Consider the following 17477-nt stretch of genomic DNA (forward strand, 5'->3'; position numbering starts at 1 on the left):
GATAAACTGCATGAGACTTTGATTCGAAAATTTCATGAAGGAAGGTTAGCTGCTCAAGAGGGGTAGAGTCGCACTTTAGGACTCCTAGTTGAGTGATATTTCTGGCCTAAGATGAGAGACGACGTCATTAGATACGTGCGAAATGTCAACATTGTCAGCAAGAAAAGGAAAAGGTCCAGCATATAGGCTTGTACACCCTGTTGCTTATCCCTAGTGGCCGTTGGGAGGATGTCACCATGGACTTCATTGTAGGACTATTCATGACTGCTAGAAAGGTTTATTCGATTTTTGTTGTGGTGGACAGGTTTTCAAAAATGGCACATTTCATTCCGTGTAGGAAAATATTTGATGCATCTCATATAGCAAATTTATTTTTTAAAGAAATTGTTAGACTGCATGGCATTCCAAGATCATTCACATCTGATAGGGACATAAAATTCACTAGTTATTTTTGGAAAACTCTTTACAGCAAATTAGAAACAAAATTAAACTTCAGCAGCGCTTATCACCTCCAAACAGATGGTCAGATAGAGGTAGTGAACCGTACACTCGGTAACATGCTTAGATGTTTGGTTAGTGAGCGTCCTACTCAGTGGGATTTGGTTTTAGCATAGACTGAATTTGCATACAACAGTTTTATAAATCGTACTATTAGTAAATCTCCATTTGAAATCATCTATGGTTTTCTTATTTCACACATACTTGATCGTGCTTCCATTCCTTATCATGGTCGGATAAGTGTCGAAGCAAAGGACAATATTGAGCAGGTCTGTCACATCAAACGGGAAGTCCATCAGCGCTTGCTTGACTCCAGTGCCAGGTATAAGGATGATGCTGACCGTCATTGCACGGAAGTTCACTTTGCAGAGGGCAATTTGGTGATGGCTTATTTTAGAAGAGAGATTTCCATTGAGCAGTTACAGCAAGCTCAACTCACGAAAGTATGGTTTATACCGCATACGTCGAAAGCTAGGAAAGAACGTCTATTCATTGGAGCTTCCAAATGTCCAGACTTTCCCAATTTTCAACATTACCAACTTGTACCAGTTCCATGGAGATCCACCAGAGGCGGTTGCAGTTCCAAATCGACCCAGCACCATCTCAGAGTCCAGTTTTCATGAGTATTGAGGATATTCTTGACGTGCGATCATTAGACACTGGGCGTGGGCAGTACCGTAGATTCCTTATGCGTTAGCAAGGGAGACCTATTTCAGATAGTTCATGGATCAGCGAGGACGAGTTGAGCCGCCAGACTTGATTTGTTGCAGAGGATACATGAGGCCTACTCGTCAGGAGTCGAGTTCTTTCCAGTTGGAGAATACTGATGTAGTCTCAGGGCTCCATCCTGTACATAGTTTATGCTTTTTGTTGTTTCCGTATTTTCATCCAAAGCCATATTTAGGCTTGGATTTTCAGTCGAGTCATGTACTAGGACTGCTAAGCAAAAAAGGTCCACCTAGGTGTGATAGGAAGCTTAACCCAACTCCAAACCACTACACTTAATTGCTTGAGCCTTGGCCTTTCTTCAATGCCCACAACCATCACTCATCTCTAGGAATGGAGGAGAATGAATGATAGTCTTGGAAATAGAATTGTGCATGTTGAATGTATGGACGAAGAGGGGAAGTTAGAAAAGAAAAAAAAATACAACATAAATCTACAGAAATACACAAAAATCTGCAGAAAATAGCACAGAAAAAAGGAAGAAAACCTAAAAAGGTCAGTGCCACCGTGGGTGAAACCCTAAGAAATCCTTTTTCTTCCACTTTCATCCTGCTTCTTGACTTATTTCTTCTTGGAGCCACCTTTTCGACCCCGTCATCCTTCGTCTCAATGCCTTAGTGGAGCACGGCCCAAAAATTCTCATTGGATTGGAATGACCAAACTCGCAGAGGTAATTATTCGACTAGTTTTATCACCATCTTTTACCTAGCCCTCGTTTCTTCATCCATCAATCATTATCTCTACCTATCATCACTACCATCATTGCCAATGGCGAGACTTCAAAGATTGGTTGGATGCTGAGGCGAGACTTCAAGATAAAGGTGGACATAATACAACATCCTCTGATGATGATGATACAAACACTACTGAATAGTGAATACTGAATCACTGATGATTAGTAAGATTTCTTAATTTTTTATAATTGTACATTTTTATTTTTTTAATTGTTAAAGTGAGTCCTCTATTTTTTCTCCTTTCTTATTGTATTCTGGAGGTCAGACCAAGGTCCAAACCTCCCTTCATGTACCATTTTGATTTAAATTAATAAACTGGTAGAGGTCTATGCCAAACCCTCCACCATTAAGGTGGCTTTATATTAATAAATCCTTAGTTTTCAATATTTATTAATTTATTAAAAAAAATTATTTTCATTTATTTTAAGGGGGACGGGCCGTGCCTGGCCCGGCCCAAGCCCGGTTCAGGCCCTTATGGGCCGTGCCGGGCTCGGCCCGCGGGCCAGAAAGTGGTAACCTAGCCCGGCCCCCTTTAATGGGTCGTGCTAGGCACGACCCGTTACTGTAGCAAGCGGGCCGGGCCGTGCCGGGCCATGGGCGGCCCGGCCCAGTGCCCATCTCTAATTGCCATCTATCACATCCTTGAAATCCGAGTTTACTGGCAGTACTTTTTTTTATTGTTCTGTTGTAGTTATTTTCAGTTTGCTGCACTAGTTATATTTCATTGATTAGGCTTCATTAATAAGATATCTATCATGTTCTGTTTTGTGATCATATACCTCTATGATGATCTTTTGGAATGATGAGCATTTGCTGAACCGTCTAATCAATCGCACCATAATTGATTATTATAAAATCAGTCTACACCTGTAGTAGTCGATTCTTATGCCCATCATTATTCTCGGGTAAGTGGATTTGTCCATACTTGTTTTGGGTCATGCACCCACTTAGTGACACCTAAATGTTTGCACTCTCAACCAAATATGGTAGAGGGGTAAAAAAGTCCACGAAATGGTATGGAGGACAATTAAAAAAGTTTGTCAAATTCACTTCTTTCATGAAAGTGACATTAAGGGCGAATTTTTATACAATTTTTCATTGATAAATTTATTGAAGCTTTTAGGTAATATTTTTTCCTCAAGATTGGGTAAAGCTATATTTGATGCCACAACCTTTAAGGTTGCAAATTTCCTAGTGATTGAGCCAAGCTAGTGGCTACAGAATTGTCAATATTCATAACGTGGTATGATGTACCGATCCATACTAGGCATATTGTACTATACTGGTACCAAACTATTGCATGGTAGGGAGGGCATACCGAGTATCGATATGCCAAACCGACCCTACACCGGGTGTATAGACATTATATCAAGATGGTACCGATATGGGGTCTGGTCCCGAAAATCTTGACTCATGATGTGAATATATAACTTTACACTCTTTATTCAGAAAAAATAGAATCCAATTTGATGCCTTAAATCCAAAATCCTATTTTTTTTCTCCTCCCTGTTGATAGGTAAGGTAGGTTAAACTGTATGTTTAGTGCTACAAATCTCATTATCTGCACCAGTGATTTTTAAATTCTTTTTCCTTTTGTGTTAAATAAATGATTGTGCATATTCATTCTGCATTTTGTCAAATGTCTTCAAGATAAATAAAAAAAACAGATGTTTCTAAACTAATACTGGAAAGTAGCAAGTGTTGAACATCACCTTGAGAATGGAGCTTAAGTGTTCAGAAGGGGCTTATTTTACAAGCCAACTTTAACATGCACTCAGGAACAAGGCGACGTGCTGTACCATCATTGGCAAGTGCAACTGCATCATCAGCATAGATGACCGCAACTATATCTTCAAGAAGTTCATCTCTACCACCTCTAAGAGGATCCTATAGATGTCAGTTATATAGATGTACTAGTCAGAAGAACATTATAGCAAATTTAAAGAGTAAAAAATGATTATTTATGCTTCAAATCATCCATATATACAAAGAGGTTAAAAATTAATTATATAAATGCAATGCATGGTTTATTTATTAGGATACTATAAACAACAATAAAGAACTTTCATGAACAATCTAGAATGGATCCTGAAAGCATAACCATTTTGAAATGGGCAATTTGCAAAATGCAATGTTACAAGAAACCTGACTAAGGATCCAAGATACTATTTGATCGCAACATAAAATGGTTAAATTTCGTAAATAATATTTTATCTTTAATCATAAAATGAAACTCTTATGCAAGATAGAGTACTATGGGGCTAAATAATAATTAGTATATATTATTTAATACTTTAAGTCTGTTATATGAAGCAAATATGAGTAGTAATCTAATATAACTATTTTCCATCAAAAGAATCACTATGTTTGTATAACTTAGTGCATAATGCCAAAAATGAAACATGGTGAATGAGGGTCGGCGGTTCCGGCGGGGGACCGGGGCGGTTCCGGCGGCGGACCGGGGTAGTTCCGGCAGCGGAACAGGGCATGGAAATGAAAACCGTTGCCGGAGGGGGAGAAGGAGAAGGAAAGACGAAAAAAGAGAGTGAGCGGGGGAGGGATGGAGTGGGAGAGGGAGGGAGAGAGGAGGGCTGGCAGAGGCAGATGGAGGGCTGTTGGAGGCCCTCCATCGGCCGACGCCCAGGCAGGAGGCGGAGGCCGCGGCCGGGTCCCCTGTTTTATTTGAAACAGAGGTCCGACTGCTTTTTAATTTCGCGACTGCAAAATTAAAAAGCAGCCGGAGCCGCCGGACCCCTGTTTCAGGCTCCGGCCTCCGCCTCCTGCCCAGGCTCCGGCCCTTGCCGGCCCTCTGCCGGCCTCTGTCACCTTCCTCTCTCCCTCCCTCTCTCCCCTTTCTCTCTCTTTTCCTCTCTTCTAATCGCCCTCTCCCCCGCCTCCTGCATCGGTATAGGCTTGGCACGGCACGCCGCAGGCCCGTACCAACCTGTGTTGCGAACAATTGGTTCGGTGCCCGATACCGGCGCAACAAACCATGTGTTAATACAATGCCCTTAACAATAAGATATTGGGATAGGTAACATTGCTGGCGTTTCATCCCTTAGATCCACTGATAGTCTCAAGTAAGAACCTAAAATTGTTGATCAATATAGATCACCATCATCTTCTTTTCAATTTAGAAAATCCGCATATTCTGTGTATATCAATTTCTTCAAAGCATATTAATAGATCTAATTTTACAATCCGAATCAGTTCAAAGTTCAAACCACAAATGGTTATATGGTATAATAAAAAGAATATGGCATACTATTTTTTTCTGTTGGAAAATGACTTGGACTAGTATCACCAAGGTATACATTTTCTTCATGACACAAACCAAGTTTTGACACTTCAGGAATACAATTTTTAAGCAGCTCAGATATGATCTTTTCCTTGAGGGCTGAGAACAGCGTGATAAACACAGTATTGTCATTTGGTTCAAATACCCACAACATATTAGCAAACTTGGAATTATACAGAGAAACAGCAGTTTAAGAAAGTTGTTTACCATCAGACATATATGGTGACATGCATGAAGGCATATATTAAGATAGACATCAATGTTATAACTACCAATTTTGGAAACAAATCTCCTGGGTGTTCAGTAATTAAGAAAATGCAATCTTAATTGCACTGATCAGATTTAAGAGAATGGCGGAAAGTGGAAACAAATAATGGATACATTGCTCAAAAATTTTGATTTCATTTTTCTAACTATTACGTCGAATTGAAGCATTCATCTTGTGTTTCAGTGCATATCAAAACCGAAGCCAGCAAATTTAAACATAAGCTAAAAAGACATATCAAAAAGGTTAAAACTTTCATTCAGTACAAAGTCCAAATGGTCTCAGAATTCTGATTGTGGAGTTCTTCAAATGAAACTCAATCCAGAGGGGAAGAAACGAAAATTTGCAACCTTAACCTTCTGAAATTATTGAGCAATTCATCTTTACCTGAAGAAATAAATCTGTATGAGTTTTCCCTTCATACAAGACTGACTCAGCTTGAGCACCAACACTCTGGAGGGCATCGGCGAAAGTTTTACTGCAAAAAGAGATTATATCAGTAACTGGTAACAGTCAACATGAAGTATTAAAATAACCAAACCCCCTACGAATCTGCACAGGTCACATGCAACTAAACAGAAAAAAAATTACTCCATGGAAAATCTGCTGCAATACCCCCCTCTCCTACTGCTTATAATTATTTTATACAATAAAAGGAATCCTGAATATCATGATGAAGAAAGCCCAAATTATATGAAGACGTGACAAAATAGAATGCATATTAAGATATAGCTTTCATAAAGATACTTGCTTAGCATCATTCTCTAAATCTGGAGCTATGAAGTCATATACCAAGAAGGCATTCCACTAGACCAACCTGGCATCTGGTGGTATTGAATAATCACTTTTTCCATGGAAAAGAATAACTCGAGGCAGTAAAGAAACTGCATGCCTAACCCTTGAGCCCTGCACCATAACTTCAGGAGAAAAACGTCGCAAGGATTGCTCTCCCTCCATTATGCTGAAGTAGAATATCTTTCTTGGTCATCAGAAAATTATTACTAATATAGAAGTGACTTGAATAGGTGAAAAGGCATTTAAACATGAATCACACATGACGAGAAATATTAGCAAAAAGAGAACAAGTTCAGTACCTCAGGAAAATGGAGCGGTATAGTCCACGTCTGTGGAAGTGATCAACCAAGTTAAGCATATTGTACCTGTTGAGAGGAGTATCTGATTAAGCCTTTACTGTATTTATGGAGCTAGAAAAGATAAGAGCAGATGGAAGGGCGACTGTAGCTTGGTGTCTCTTTGTAGATGGATTCCTAAGACAATACTGGCTAGGCTATGAACTGAGTCCCGAATAATCAAATTTACATTTTAAAACAGGAAGCATGTAACTCTTTGCATGTCTTCAAGGGAAAAGGGTTGGAACTCAACGAATTATTTGTAAGCATGTTCACCTCTTCAAGGTTAATGTTCATCAAATGATCACATGTTCTAACAACATCCACAATATTCAAGTATCCACTTTGCCTTATTTTTGGGCAAGTTACCTGATTCCAGGGTTATGTTTCTACAGTCATGTGCACATATGATCTAAATAAATACCAGTCAGCTATAATTCTGCATATCTTATCCGCAGGGCCTTTCTTTGCATAGGGTTCTCACTGTAAGCTATCATACTTTTGCCTGCATATATATAATGATTGAGGAAAGCGTTCATAGGGTCGGTGCCAAATTTCACCTAACAAACTGTGGGCCTACTGTGCCTTAAGAAAAAAAAAGAAGGCCACAGAGGTATTGCTTATTAATGTATAAACCTAATGGGTTAAAGTATCATCAGAAAACAACATATAAAAGACCAAATTAAAGAACTAGAGAGCCAGATTCACAAAACCTTAAGTTTTAATAGCCAGCTACTACTCACAAACAAAACTATATTCACCCTAGTGCAAGGAGCGAATCTACTTGGCACACTCCTCTCGAAAGTGGAAACTACATTTTGATAGCTGGGCACATCAGGTTTGGGCTGACAGGGATCCATCATAGGTCCTAGTAATCTAGCAGGTTTGGGCTGACAAGGATCCATCATAGGTCCCAGTGATCCAGCAAAATGTTGCAACCTGATTAATGTTGAAAAATGCAAAAGAAAAAAAGTTAACAAACTTAGTACCAAGGTCTGCTGTGCCGGAACCAGAGCCCAGACTGGTTGCCCAGAGGCATGGGTCGGTACGCCCCCGTAACGTTCCGTGCCGGCCCTATACCGACACAGTAGAGGAGATGAGGGAGAGGGCGAATAGGAGAGAGAGAGAGAGAGAGAGAGAGAGAAGGGGGAAAGGAGGGCCGGTGACCCGTGTGGAGGAAGGCTCCGCAGCCGTGTCACCTGTTTCGTTCGAAATAGAGGTCTGGTCCCCTTTTTAATTTCGTGATATTTAAGTGCAGTCGGCAAGGTACACCCCCGTACCGTTCCGTGCCGGCCCTGTACTGACATAATAGAGAAGACAGAGGAGAGGGCGAACGGTAGAGGAAAAAAGAGAGAGAGGAGGGCCGGCGGAGGACGGCAACCCGTGCAGAGAAGGCGGAGGAGGGCTCCGTGGATAGGTCCCCTCTGCCGGCCGGCCTCCACCTCTCTCTCTCTCTTCCTTCTCTCCCTCTCCCTCCCTCCCCGCTTGCTCTCTCTCTTTTTCTCTCTTTCCTTCTCCTTATCTCTCTTTGTCGACGGATTTTATTTCCGTTGCCGGAACCGTTCCAAGTCCGCCGCCGGTACGGCTCGGTATGCCCCGAACTGCCCGGTTTGGGATGGTTCCACCGACCATGCTTAGTACAATCACAACACTTCTATGTTGACCCAAGTTCAACATGTCTATCTATTAAACATGTTATTAATCAACTTCCTCAAAGCTGCTGATAGAGTTCAGAAAAGTCACAAGGCAATTCCTATCAATTTATGGGACATTCCAAGCACAACTTTCTTTTTTTCTCGGAGAAACCTCATTATCATCACCAGCATATAACATACAACTTACAATTTTATAGAGCATATTTAACTCAGCAGAGTTGAAAGTCGATGAGAATAAACAGAACACTAACCGAAATTGCAAGTATCACCTTGCATATCGATGCTCAAAATAAGAAAAAACAAAAGGTCTATTTCAAAAAATATCATCAAGTATGTTTCTCCATTTGAATAGAAAAAAAATTTACCCGCCAGATATGCCAAAGTATGCTTTTATTTGAGAGACGCTCCATGAAATGCTCTCTCCTTCTCCAGCTTCTCCAATTGCCTGATCCAAGAGGGCACACGCAGCAATATGTGCACCCGCTGATTGTCCCATTAGATAGATCCTATAAAAACAGAAACGAAAAGATAGGAAATATTTAAAGAGTAAATTCCTACTGCCAAGAGGGCTAAATTAGTTGACAAATCCCCCAGCCCAAAAAAAGAAAACTTCATCATGCAAGTTGCGTTCCTGAAAACATTGGCCCTTAGAGACCAAAAATTAGAACTTAAACCAGATGGGTTATTTGTTCCAAGCATCCATATAAGCAAATTACTTATAAAAATAACTAAAAATATAAACTGGACGATCTAGTTAAAGGTAAGTTGCAAACTAAAACAAAAGGCCAACGCAATAATATGGAAAATATGCCCAACTTTAAGACAAGTGAACTTTATAGTGGAACAAATTTCTGATAGATCAACAATCGGCCATTTTGCTAGACCATTTGTTAAACTGTAAAAATTAGTCTAAAATGAACCCATAACCAATATCTTTTTTTCTTATTATTATTTTTTGTTGGTGGGTGGGTGTGTGGGAACAGGGGAACGGTATCTTTACTATATATAATGAGAAAGCTTTGGAGGCCAGCCTCTAAGGCCTGAAAGCCTCCATGCTTTTCTTTTTAAAAAAAAATCTGTATCCACATTGAGGGGAAATAAAAAGAACATATCTATTTCATTTAGTATATCTCCATGCATATATAGCCTCATATCTATTTCCTCTAATGTGCATATGATGAAAAAAAATGTTAGATCTCGAGCATGGCCTCTTGCCTGAGTGTCCATCAAAGATTTCTATTAAAACAAAAATTTCTGACTTTTCTTCTATAATTAAAATTTTAGCCAGTCCAAACTCCTTCCAGTTAAAGCTAATCCTTCAAAAATATCACATAAATACAACGTTTCTAAAACAGGAATATGTTTATCAATTTTTCTATGTGTAATCTTGATGATGGATCCTAGCCATCCATCCAATCTTCAAATTATTATCCTTTTGAATGAGTCACATGCAATGCACATACTCAGATCTATTGTTGGTCTAATGTGGTTTATATGCCATCCTAAATATCCTCCCTCTTACATAGTGCTAATCTACACCCCATTAATTTATCAATATTATTGTTCATGAATATAAATTGTGTGATTGGTGGAAATGCCATAGGTTCAGAATGAAACTTTTTGTATTATAAGTTTTATCCACCACAAAGAAAATCTTCAATCTATCTTCAGCAAATTCCAAATACTACACAAAAGACTTAACATAACTAAAGCCTGAGCCATGAGAACTTGTGAACTAAGTAACCATGAGCAAATGCTTTGCAACAACGCATTGCTAAAAACTATTTTTAACAAAGGTCATGTAGCAACAAGTAGTCAAAACTATGGAACGATCAGACCGTTGTAACAAGAAAACTGCAATTAAACAACAAAGATTTAAAAGAAAGCTCTCACCAGAAAAAGCATAGAAATAAATTTAGTGAAAATGAACATGAAAAAAAGAAGATGAAGTGATGAATCTTTCATGACTATAAAGCTTAGTTAGAGATCCAGCATTCTTAGTAATGGGTACTTTTTGCCACCTGATTGTGAGAGAATATCCCCCAGGATCCAGCAAGCAATTTGTGTATGTTTCTGCAGCTACAAGAAGAACAAAATTTTATGGATGGTGGCCCAATCACTTACTGGCAAGTGGCAGCAATTACATGAAGAAAAAGGACAAATGGTAGCAACCATCTGCTTGCACCTTGTACATAAAATAGAATTTGACTGCGTAGACTTAAACCTTTGACTGCCTAGACTTAAACCAACATCAAGATAATCAATGAGGCAACTCCTTTGGGCTTGATTTTTGCCTAGAAAAAAAAGCCAGTGTGCTTGGCTTGTTCTCTTGGCCACTATCGCTTGGCCATAATTCAGGCCACTCATAAAACAGCCGAATCAGAGGCACAGCTCACATCTGATGAAATAGCTAGACTACTTGGCAGTGACTTGGCTCAAGGAGCAAGTCTTTGGCTTGACCATAATTTACTATCATTAAACCCCGGCTTAATTGTTTTAAGGATGGTCTGTTACAGTCAATCTCTGAATCAACTATTACTTGTTAACTTGTTTAACCAAAATTGATAAGGCATACACTAAGATAAAATAAAAAATATGCATTGGCACTACTTTGAAATGTCTAGCATTTAAGGTCTCAAAATCTCATGATTGCCAAGGTTAGCTTAAGAACGATAAAGTTTCTTTATTGGTAGATGCACTCGGATAAACCATGAGCAATGATGTTTTACGTCAACCTGATGATGCATATTGAGCACCCTTAACCAGTCTCACATCACAATAAACCTTACACAAATCAAGTTAGGAACTACCAACATGACCCGATAGACCAAACCACCAGATTGTTGGATGCCTCAAAGATGTGTCATGCAACTCTAATGCAGCATGCAAAGTGCAAAACTGTAAGTCAAGCACTTCATTATATTTTTAAAAAAAGAATTGTTCTCTAGTGTACAACTGTTCTGGTTGGCTGTTGCTGAGTCCTAAGGCCCACTCACCGTGTCTTCCACCAAACTATTTAAATCTTCTAAATATCACATAAACAACTCTAAGGTATTACACATGGTCAGCCATTCTTTTTTAATAGCAACTGAGATATTACTTATAACCTCTTACAGTTAAAATTAATAGCTGCAAATACAATGCATGTGCCTACAGTAGTTTAGAGAATGTCTAAGGATTGGGAATGGATGTTTAAGCTACAAGGCTTACTAAAAGCAAAACTTTTTATGAAGGTATGATTCATCATGTCTTTGTTGAGGTTCACTTGTAGGTTTAGTCTCACATGGAATAATTAGTAGTAGGTGGCTAAAAACTTAATGCTCAAGATTCTAGGTTGATTAGGTCCTATATAACTAATCGGAAGTAGATAAATTGATATAGATGATTGGGCCTGAAACTTGATGGCTTAAGCTTTTAGATCGAGTTGCGTTCCAACATATGTATCAAGTCCTTTTGACATTAGGATTCCCCATCTCCCCAACAATATTCAAATGTTCTTTGTAACAAACCAACCCCACCCCCACCCCCCCTCCTCCCCAAAAAAACCTTAGATTCTATAAGTAAAATTGTTATCTGAAGATAAGTTACCATTAGACTAGTACAAAGCACATGAGATGCATGTGATGTGACTGATTTAGGGGGGAAAAGGTATTTGGTTATTGTACACCCCCCCTCCCTCTCTCTCCGCCCCCTAAATCCACTGCCGACTGTTTAGGACTGACAATCATTGAAAGGGAAAGGTCAAGATTCATCCTCTTCCTAGAGGTCAAAAATCAGCTGAGTTAGGGAGTTACTTTGTGGAGTGTGCATTACGCTATAGAGAGGATGCTTTATGACCAATACTGAACAAATTAATTTCTATGAAGTAGAAGTTCTATTACCGGTTAAGGTCACCTCCATAACTCTCAATATTGTTGCACACAAATGAAATTCCTTGAGAAGCGTCTTTTACCATATCACTGATGGTCCCTTGAGGAAAATTTCTGCAGAAATATGAGCCAGAAGCATCAACAAATACAAGACAAGTTTTAGGCATGAGTATGTTAGCTTATATCTATATGTCTGAAAGTACTGGATCATGGCTATCTCTGAACATGATACCTGTAATCTATGCATGCCACTATGATGCCCCTTTCTGCCAATCGTCGTCCTAAAAGAGCACCCCATGCTTTATAACTGCACAATCAGTATTCCCAACAAGTGAACAGAAAACAAATTACTAATTTAAAAACAAAAAGAAATAGAAACAATGATTTATCGCTAGACACCTCAGTCTTTATACCATCAGTAATTGTACTCACCCAATGATCCAAGCTCCACCAGTTACAAATGCTACAACTGGTTTAAGACCATCGGTATTTACAGGTAAATACAGATCCAGCCTGCAAAATTAAATTTTTATCCGCAACCGATTTTAAATGGTAAAGCAAAATATGTGAGCTAGTTTAATGAACCCAAAAACACTGGCTAGAATTAAAATATTGTATGCTTAGTAAAACAATGCCATGCCTGTTCCTTGGCTGTTCTCCATAAACTACACTTCTGCGAACCTGACTTGAGAAGAAATAATAATACCCAACTGTAATTGAAGAAAGAGATAAATTGGAAGAGAACATGAGATACCATCTTACAAGATAGACTTTAGACATCGAAAAGAACTGGATTTTTTACAACTTCAAATAAGCCTTCAATAGATAACTAATCTATATTCAAATGATTAAGCTGGGAAAGAAATGAAGATGATGATTAATGGCTAAAAGTCATACTTCATGTCCATATCAGAAGCAAATCTCAACACAAAGACTCACCCTGGAGAAAACCTGGCATGAGCAGTAATGCATAACAACCTAGGGCAATGAACTTTGTGATCCATCGGTAGCCTACCCTGGAGAAAATTAAACGATGAGAAAATATTTGGTACCTTCCATTTACAAAAGAAATATGTTGACCAAAAAGTCCACGATTTAAGCATCCCAGAATATAAAGCAGAATATTTTGTTAGTTGAAGAAAGATGATCAGGCGTGCAAAAGCTAGAGCCAACTCAAAACTTTTCGTTCCTTTTTATGGAGCGAAATTGTAGAGAACTCGATATACTTGCAATAAAATATCAAAATAAAACTTTGATGGCTAACTGGCAATACAGATTCGTGAGTGAAAGGATGATCTGTAGAAATAGGTGATTAGCAACATGAATTATAAATGAAATATTGAACGATAAATGAGTCAAATGTGAATGCAACCAGGACAATAAAAAAGTGACTGTTTTAAGGAAGGTAAAAAGAGCAAATTATTAGCAATCTAAAAGGAGAAACTCCTAGTAAGATCGCTCTCAGTGCAAGTTCATAATTGCATCCTCATTCCAGGTCCCTTATTTAAGGCAGTAAACTTTATGGCTTGGGTAAGTGATTTCTGGTATGTGTAGATCAAGAGGATGAGAGCTTGTCATCCTATTTTCCAGAAGATATTCCATAATGAGGAAATAAACAGAAAGAGATAATTTTAAACATGTTGTACCTCCATGTTAATTGTATGTTAGATTGCCCAATTTTTTGGGGGATATCGTGTGGTAGGAGAAAGGACAATCTTGCTAACACAGAAACGAAACCTTTTTTTGAAATGACTATCAGGTTAAAGTTTTCAGCAAAGAATTGCTGAGAAAAACTAAAGTTAAAAAAGCATGTTGATTTCTGGGGGTTAGACACAATTGTCACTATGTTTTGATTTTATTTGGTTCAAAGTGCTAAAGACAATCTCATTATTTAGCTGGTGATGTGTTTTCCATATCAAACAAAACTTATACATGCTAATAGGATATTGTTTGCTTGGTATAGTTCTGCTTGGAGATTGAGGGCTGAATGTTGTCTCGCAGGTCTCAGGTGCAGAGTTTTTGTTTTGTTCTTCCATCAGTGCTGTATTAATCATCTTGTTAGGGTTCTGAAGACTTATTTCTTCTTTCCTCTTTTATAAAATTAATGATAAATTGTACCCTGAGCAATGCCGATAAATGAAAACACACAGTGAGAGGAATTTGAATCAACTTCTCTTAAAAAGCCAAGATAGAAATATTAAAAAAAATAAAGTGAAAACATGAAATCCAAAGAAATGTGAATCAAGTTCTCTTAAAAACACCATAATACAGAACAAGCATTGAGAGGAATAAAGCATTTCTCGGAGGTAAGTATGATTAAAAGTTAAGAAGCACGAAAAAAAAGAAAAGTTGATCCCCTGAGTCAGATGTGTCAAGAAACCAAGCAGAAAAGAAAATCTTATCGAAGGAATAGAAAGTGAGTTATCTTCAAAAAACCAATCACCCAAGATGGGCATAGAGAAAATTGGAATCTTTAACTTAAACAAAAGGTGTAAAAAAGCTTTAAAAAGAAAGAAAAAAAAAGAGTTTCAAATGTAAAGAAACAAAAAAGACCATATAATGGTAATAGGGTTTAGCTAAAGCATCCCGTAATAGAAAACAGGCATCAAGAAGAACGAAAGCTTTCAGGAAAAAGGAAAGCATGAGAAAAGCTGAAAAATAACAATAAAGAAATAATGAGCACACCAGGTGTAGAAATATCAAGAATCTAAAACAGGGGAAAAGCGCGAAATCGCAAAAACATGAACCTGGTCAGCCAAAGAATATTATAATGCAAAACATGCATAAAAAGCTTTCCCAAGAATTGAACATATAATTGAATAAAATGGATAGTGAATGAAAGAGAAGCTTTCCCGACAACAAGATCAAGATCAAGATCCAGCAAAAAGGACATAATTGATATATCCAGAAACCAAAACAAAGGAGAAAGAAAAAGATTCGATCGAAGACAAAAAACTGAAACTTTTAAAGAAATACAAATAAGGGATCTCAAGAAACGATATGGTCATCGAGAGGTATGCGAAAAAAATAAATTATCTCAAGAACACCGCAGAACGATATGGTCATCGAGAAAAAAGAGATGTTTCTTCTCATGAGAGATGAAAGATTGGATAAGAAATAAAATTAAGTAGGAAGAACGCAAGGCGAGAGAAGGAAGAGACGAATACCCTAGGTATCGGAGTAGGGTGAGGGCGAGGCGGGTGATGAGGTAGGTCTCGGCGGCGGCGTGTTCGACGTCCTGGCGGAAGGAGGGGAGGCGCGAGGCGCTGGAGGAATCGATCGCGGCTCTCCGCCTCCTGCTCCCACCGCTGCTGGGGGCGGAAAGCGCCCGGCGGATGAGCGGCCGCTCGAGATTCGCGTCCTCCGCCACCGACACGGACAAGGAGGAGGTGGAGGACAAGGAGGCCGCGGCCGTCAGCGCCGCCGCCTTGCCGTCCTCCGCTGCCCCTCCCGGCGGCAGTGAGGGCGAAACGAGGAGCCTGGACTCCATCTCCGAGGAGACGGAAGCGGGTTGCCAAACCCGCACGCCTCAAGACGTTGGCAGGCTGCAGTCCTCCAAAAGCCCGCGCACCGCAGAATACCGTGTTTCCTTGTGTCGTGTACGATATGATATGTATTTTTTTAAAAAAATATATATAAAAATATTTTTTTAAATATCAAATTTTGTATAAATATTCTTTCAAAATATTTGTATGTATATTCTTATAAACCGCTGTACAAATGCCCCTAATATAATAGTTATTTTAATGATATTAAGAAAAATCAAATTTATAATAATTAAAAATAAAATAAAATTATAAAATTATACTATTATTCGTGTTTTCTTTCAGAATAGTAATCTATTTGCATGTCTATTTATTAAAAATATTTTAGTCATTTTAATTTGAAATCGTCAATTTTCTAATGTTGTTAGATAGGATGGGTATATATGCAAAAAAAATAAAAATAAAGAGATAGTAAAATAAATATTTTATAGAAATATACATGTAAATATAAATTTGCAAAAAATATTTATGCAAAATTTAATATTAAGAAAGATATTTATAAAAAAAAAATTAAACTATTTTGTGTTAGGGGGGAGAGAGTGGGACCCCGGTGAGGAGATGAAATTAGCGAATACTGGGGCGACACGTGGGGTGGCGACCAATTCATGTTTTGTTATTCCGTTCGACCACGTCTGGGTGCGTCGGTGGGGGCCCGCTACCGTTGTTGACGGTTAATGAAGCAATCCAAGCAGCGCGCCCAATGTATACCTGCTTCCTTTTGGCTCCTTGACTCACATTTGTCAATGAGAGCCGGTTGACTCAGGTGACTGAGAATTTCCTTTCTAGTCTCTCAGGTTCACAGCTACTGTCTCGTCTCTGAGCCATGCATGAGATAAAAGATTACACACACCGGGACTAAAAAGATTGGTTTAAGTGTGTGTAAAATAAGGCAAAGTGTGTGTGATTAAACACACCAAGGGCTTTAAGATTGGTTGAAGATGGCTACGGATTTGGAATTTTCAACTAACCTTAGGTTCAGAAAGTATTGCTTGTTTATGAATGAAAATAATAAATACTAATAGCAAAACAATTATGTTACTCGACAAGAACTTATAAATAGTGTTACTCTAGTAGTTCAATTTTTTATATTATATTTTATGAAATGATGATGGAAAAATATTAATTCATCGTGCGATGGTCATTAGGAGTAAGAAATAGCCAGCAGTTGCCATCATCTAAATATTTGTATGCGAAATCACATATTTAATGCAAATCTTTGGCGTGGCTGGAACTCGCGCGCTACAATTCCTTGCATGCATAATATAATCCTCACAGCAATACAAAATGCAACGTGAATATAAGTAAATAACCATGCAGAATCAAAGTGTTCAAAATTTTTGTTTATAGTAAGGTGTCATCCAAGCACACGTGCTTTTGACCTCTTCAAACCAGCGTTACTCATGGTCCTCCATGGCCATCCATTGCTTTTAAGTTACAACTTTTTTATATTTTCAGAGAGAGTGGGATGCCAACCGATGTTGTTGAGTTCGACCAGCAGACCGATTTCGACAGGGTTTCCCTCATGCTGCTACTTGATTTTTCTGTTCTTTTTTTTTTTTTGAAGAACAAAACGTTGGGTTTGGAGGGCGGGAATGGAGATCATACCCTTTACCTTTGCAACAGATATTACCAAAGTCGTTAATAAAGGCTCCGAAGTCAAAATTCAAAAGCTAGCGTTATTCCACCAAAAAATATATTAAAAAAAAAATTCAAAAGCTAAAAACCAGAAACCTCAACCAGAGAATTGTACTCATTCA

The 17477-nt window shown here is 38.5% G+C and overlaps 1 protein-coding gene across 7 annotated transcripts in view; it reads right to left on the reverse strand.

The window, feature by feature from the left end:
• Positions 1 to 15754, reverse strand: part of LOC103701955 (putative isoprenylcysteine alpha-carbonyl methylesterase ICMEL2) — a 39250-nt gene extending 23496 nt beyond the window's left edge. For 3 of the 7 annotated variants that reach the window (XR_005512096.3, XM_039127075.3, XM_088701836.1), the window contains exons 1-11: positions 15343 to 15752; positions 13115 to 13191; positions 12816 to 12885; positions 12608 to 12688; positions 12408 to 12482; positions 12188 to 12289; positions 8672 to 8812; positions 6616 to 6681; positions 6339 to 6482; positions 5909 to 5999; positions 3671 to 3845 (exon numbers count right to left, since the gene is read on the reverse strand). Coding sequence is in view for 6 of the 7 variants with exons in the window: in XM_039127075.3 (XP_038983003.1) it covers positions 3693 to 3845; positions 5909 to 5999; positions 6339 to 6482; positions 6616 to 6681; positions 8672 to 8812; positions 12188 to 12289; positions 12408 to 12482; positions 12608 to 12688; positions 12816 to 12885; positions 13115 to 13191; positions 15343 to 15665 (1323 nt within the window). In the remaining variant the exon portion in view is untranslated. Of the gene's footprint in view, positions 1 to 3542; positions 3846 to 5908; positions 6000 to 6338; positions 6483 to 6615; positions 6682 to 8671; positions 8813 to 12187; positions 12290 to 12407; positions 12483 to 12607; positions 12689 to 12815; positions 12886 to 13114; positions 13192 to 15342 lie in introns of those variants that run through there. The other 4 variants (XM_088701837.2, XM_088701839.1, XM_039127074.3 and 1 more) reach the window with 3 other exon arrangements.
• Between the last annotated feature and the right edge of the window lie 1723 nt (positions 15755 to 17477).

This window comes from Phoenix dactylifera, chromosome 7, assembly GCF_051530095.1.
Source record: "Phoenix dactylifera cultivar Ajwa chromosome 7, Ajwa_hap1_PhDact_Kaust_v1.1, whole genome shotgun sequence".
Classification (NCBI taxonomy): Eukaryota; Viridiplantae; Streptophyta; class Magnoliopsida; order Arecales; family Arecaceae; genus Phoenix; species Phoenix dactylifera.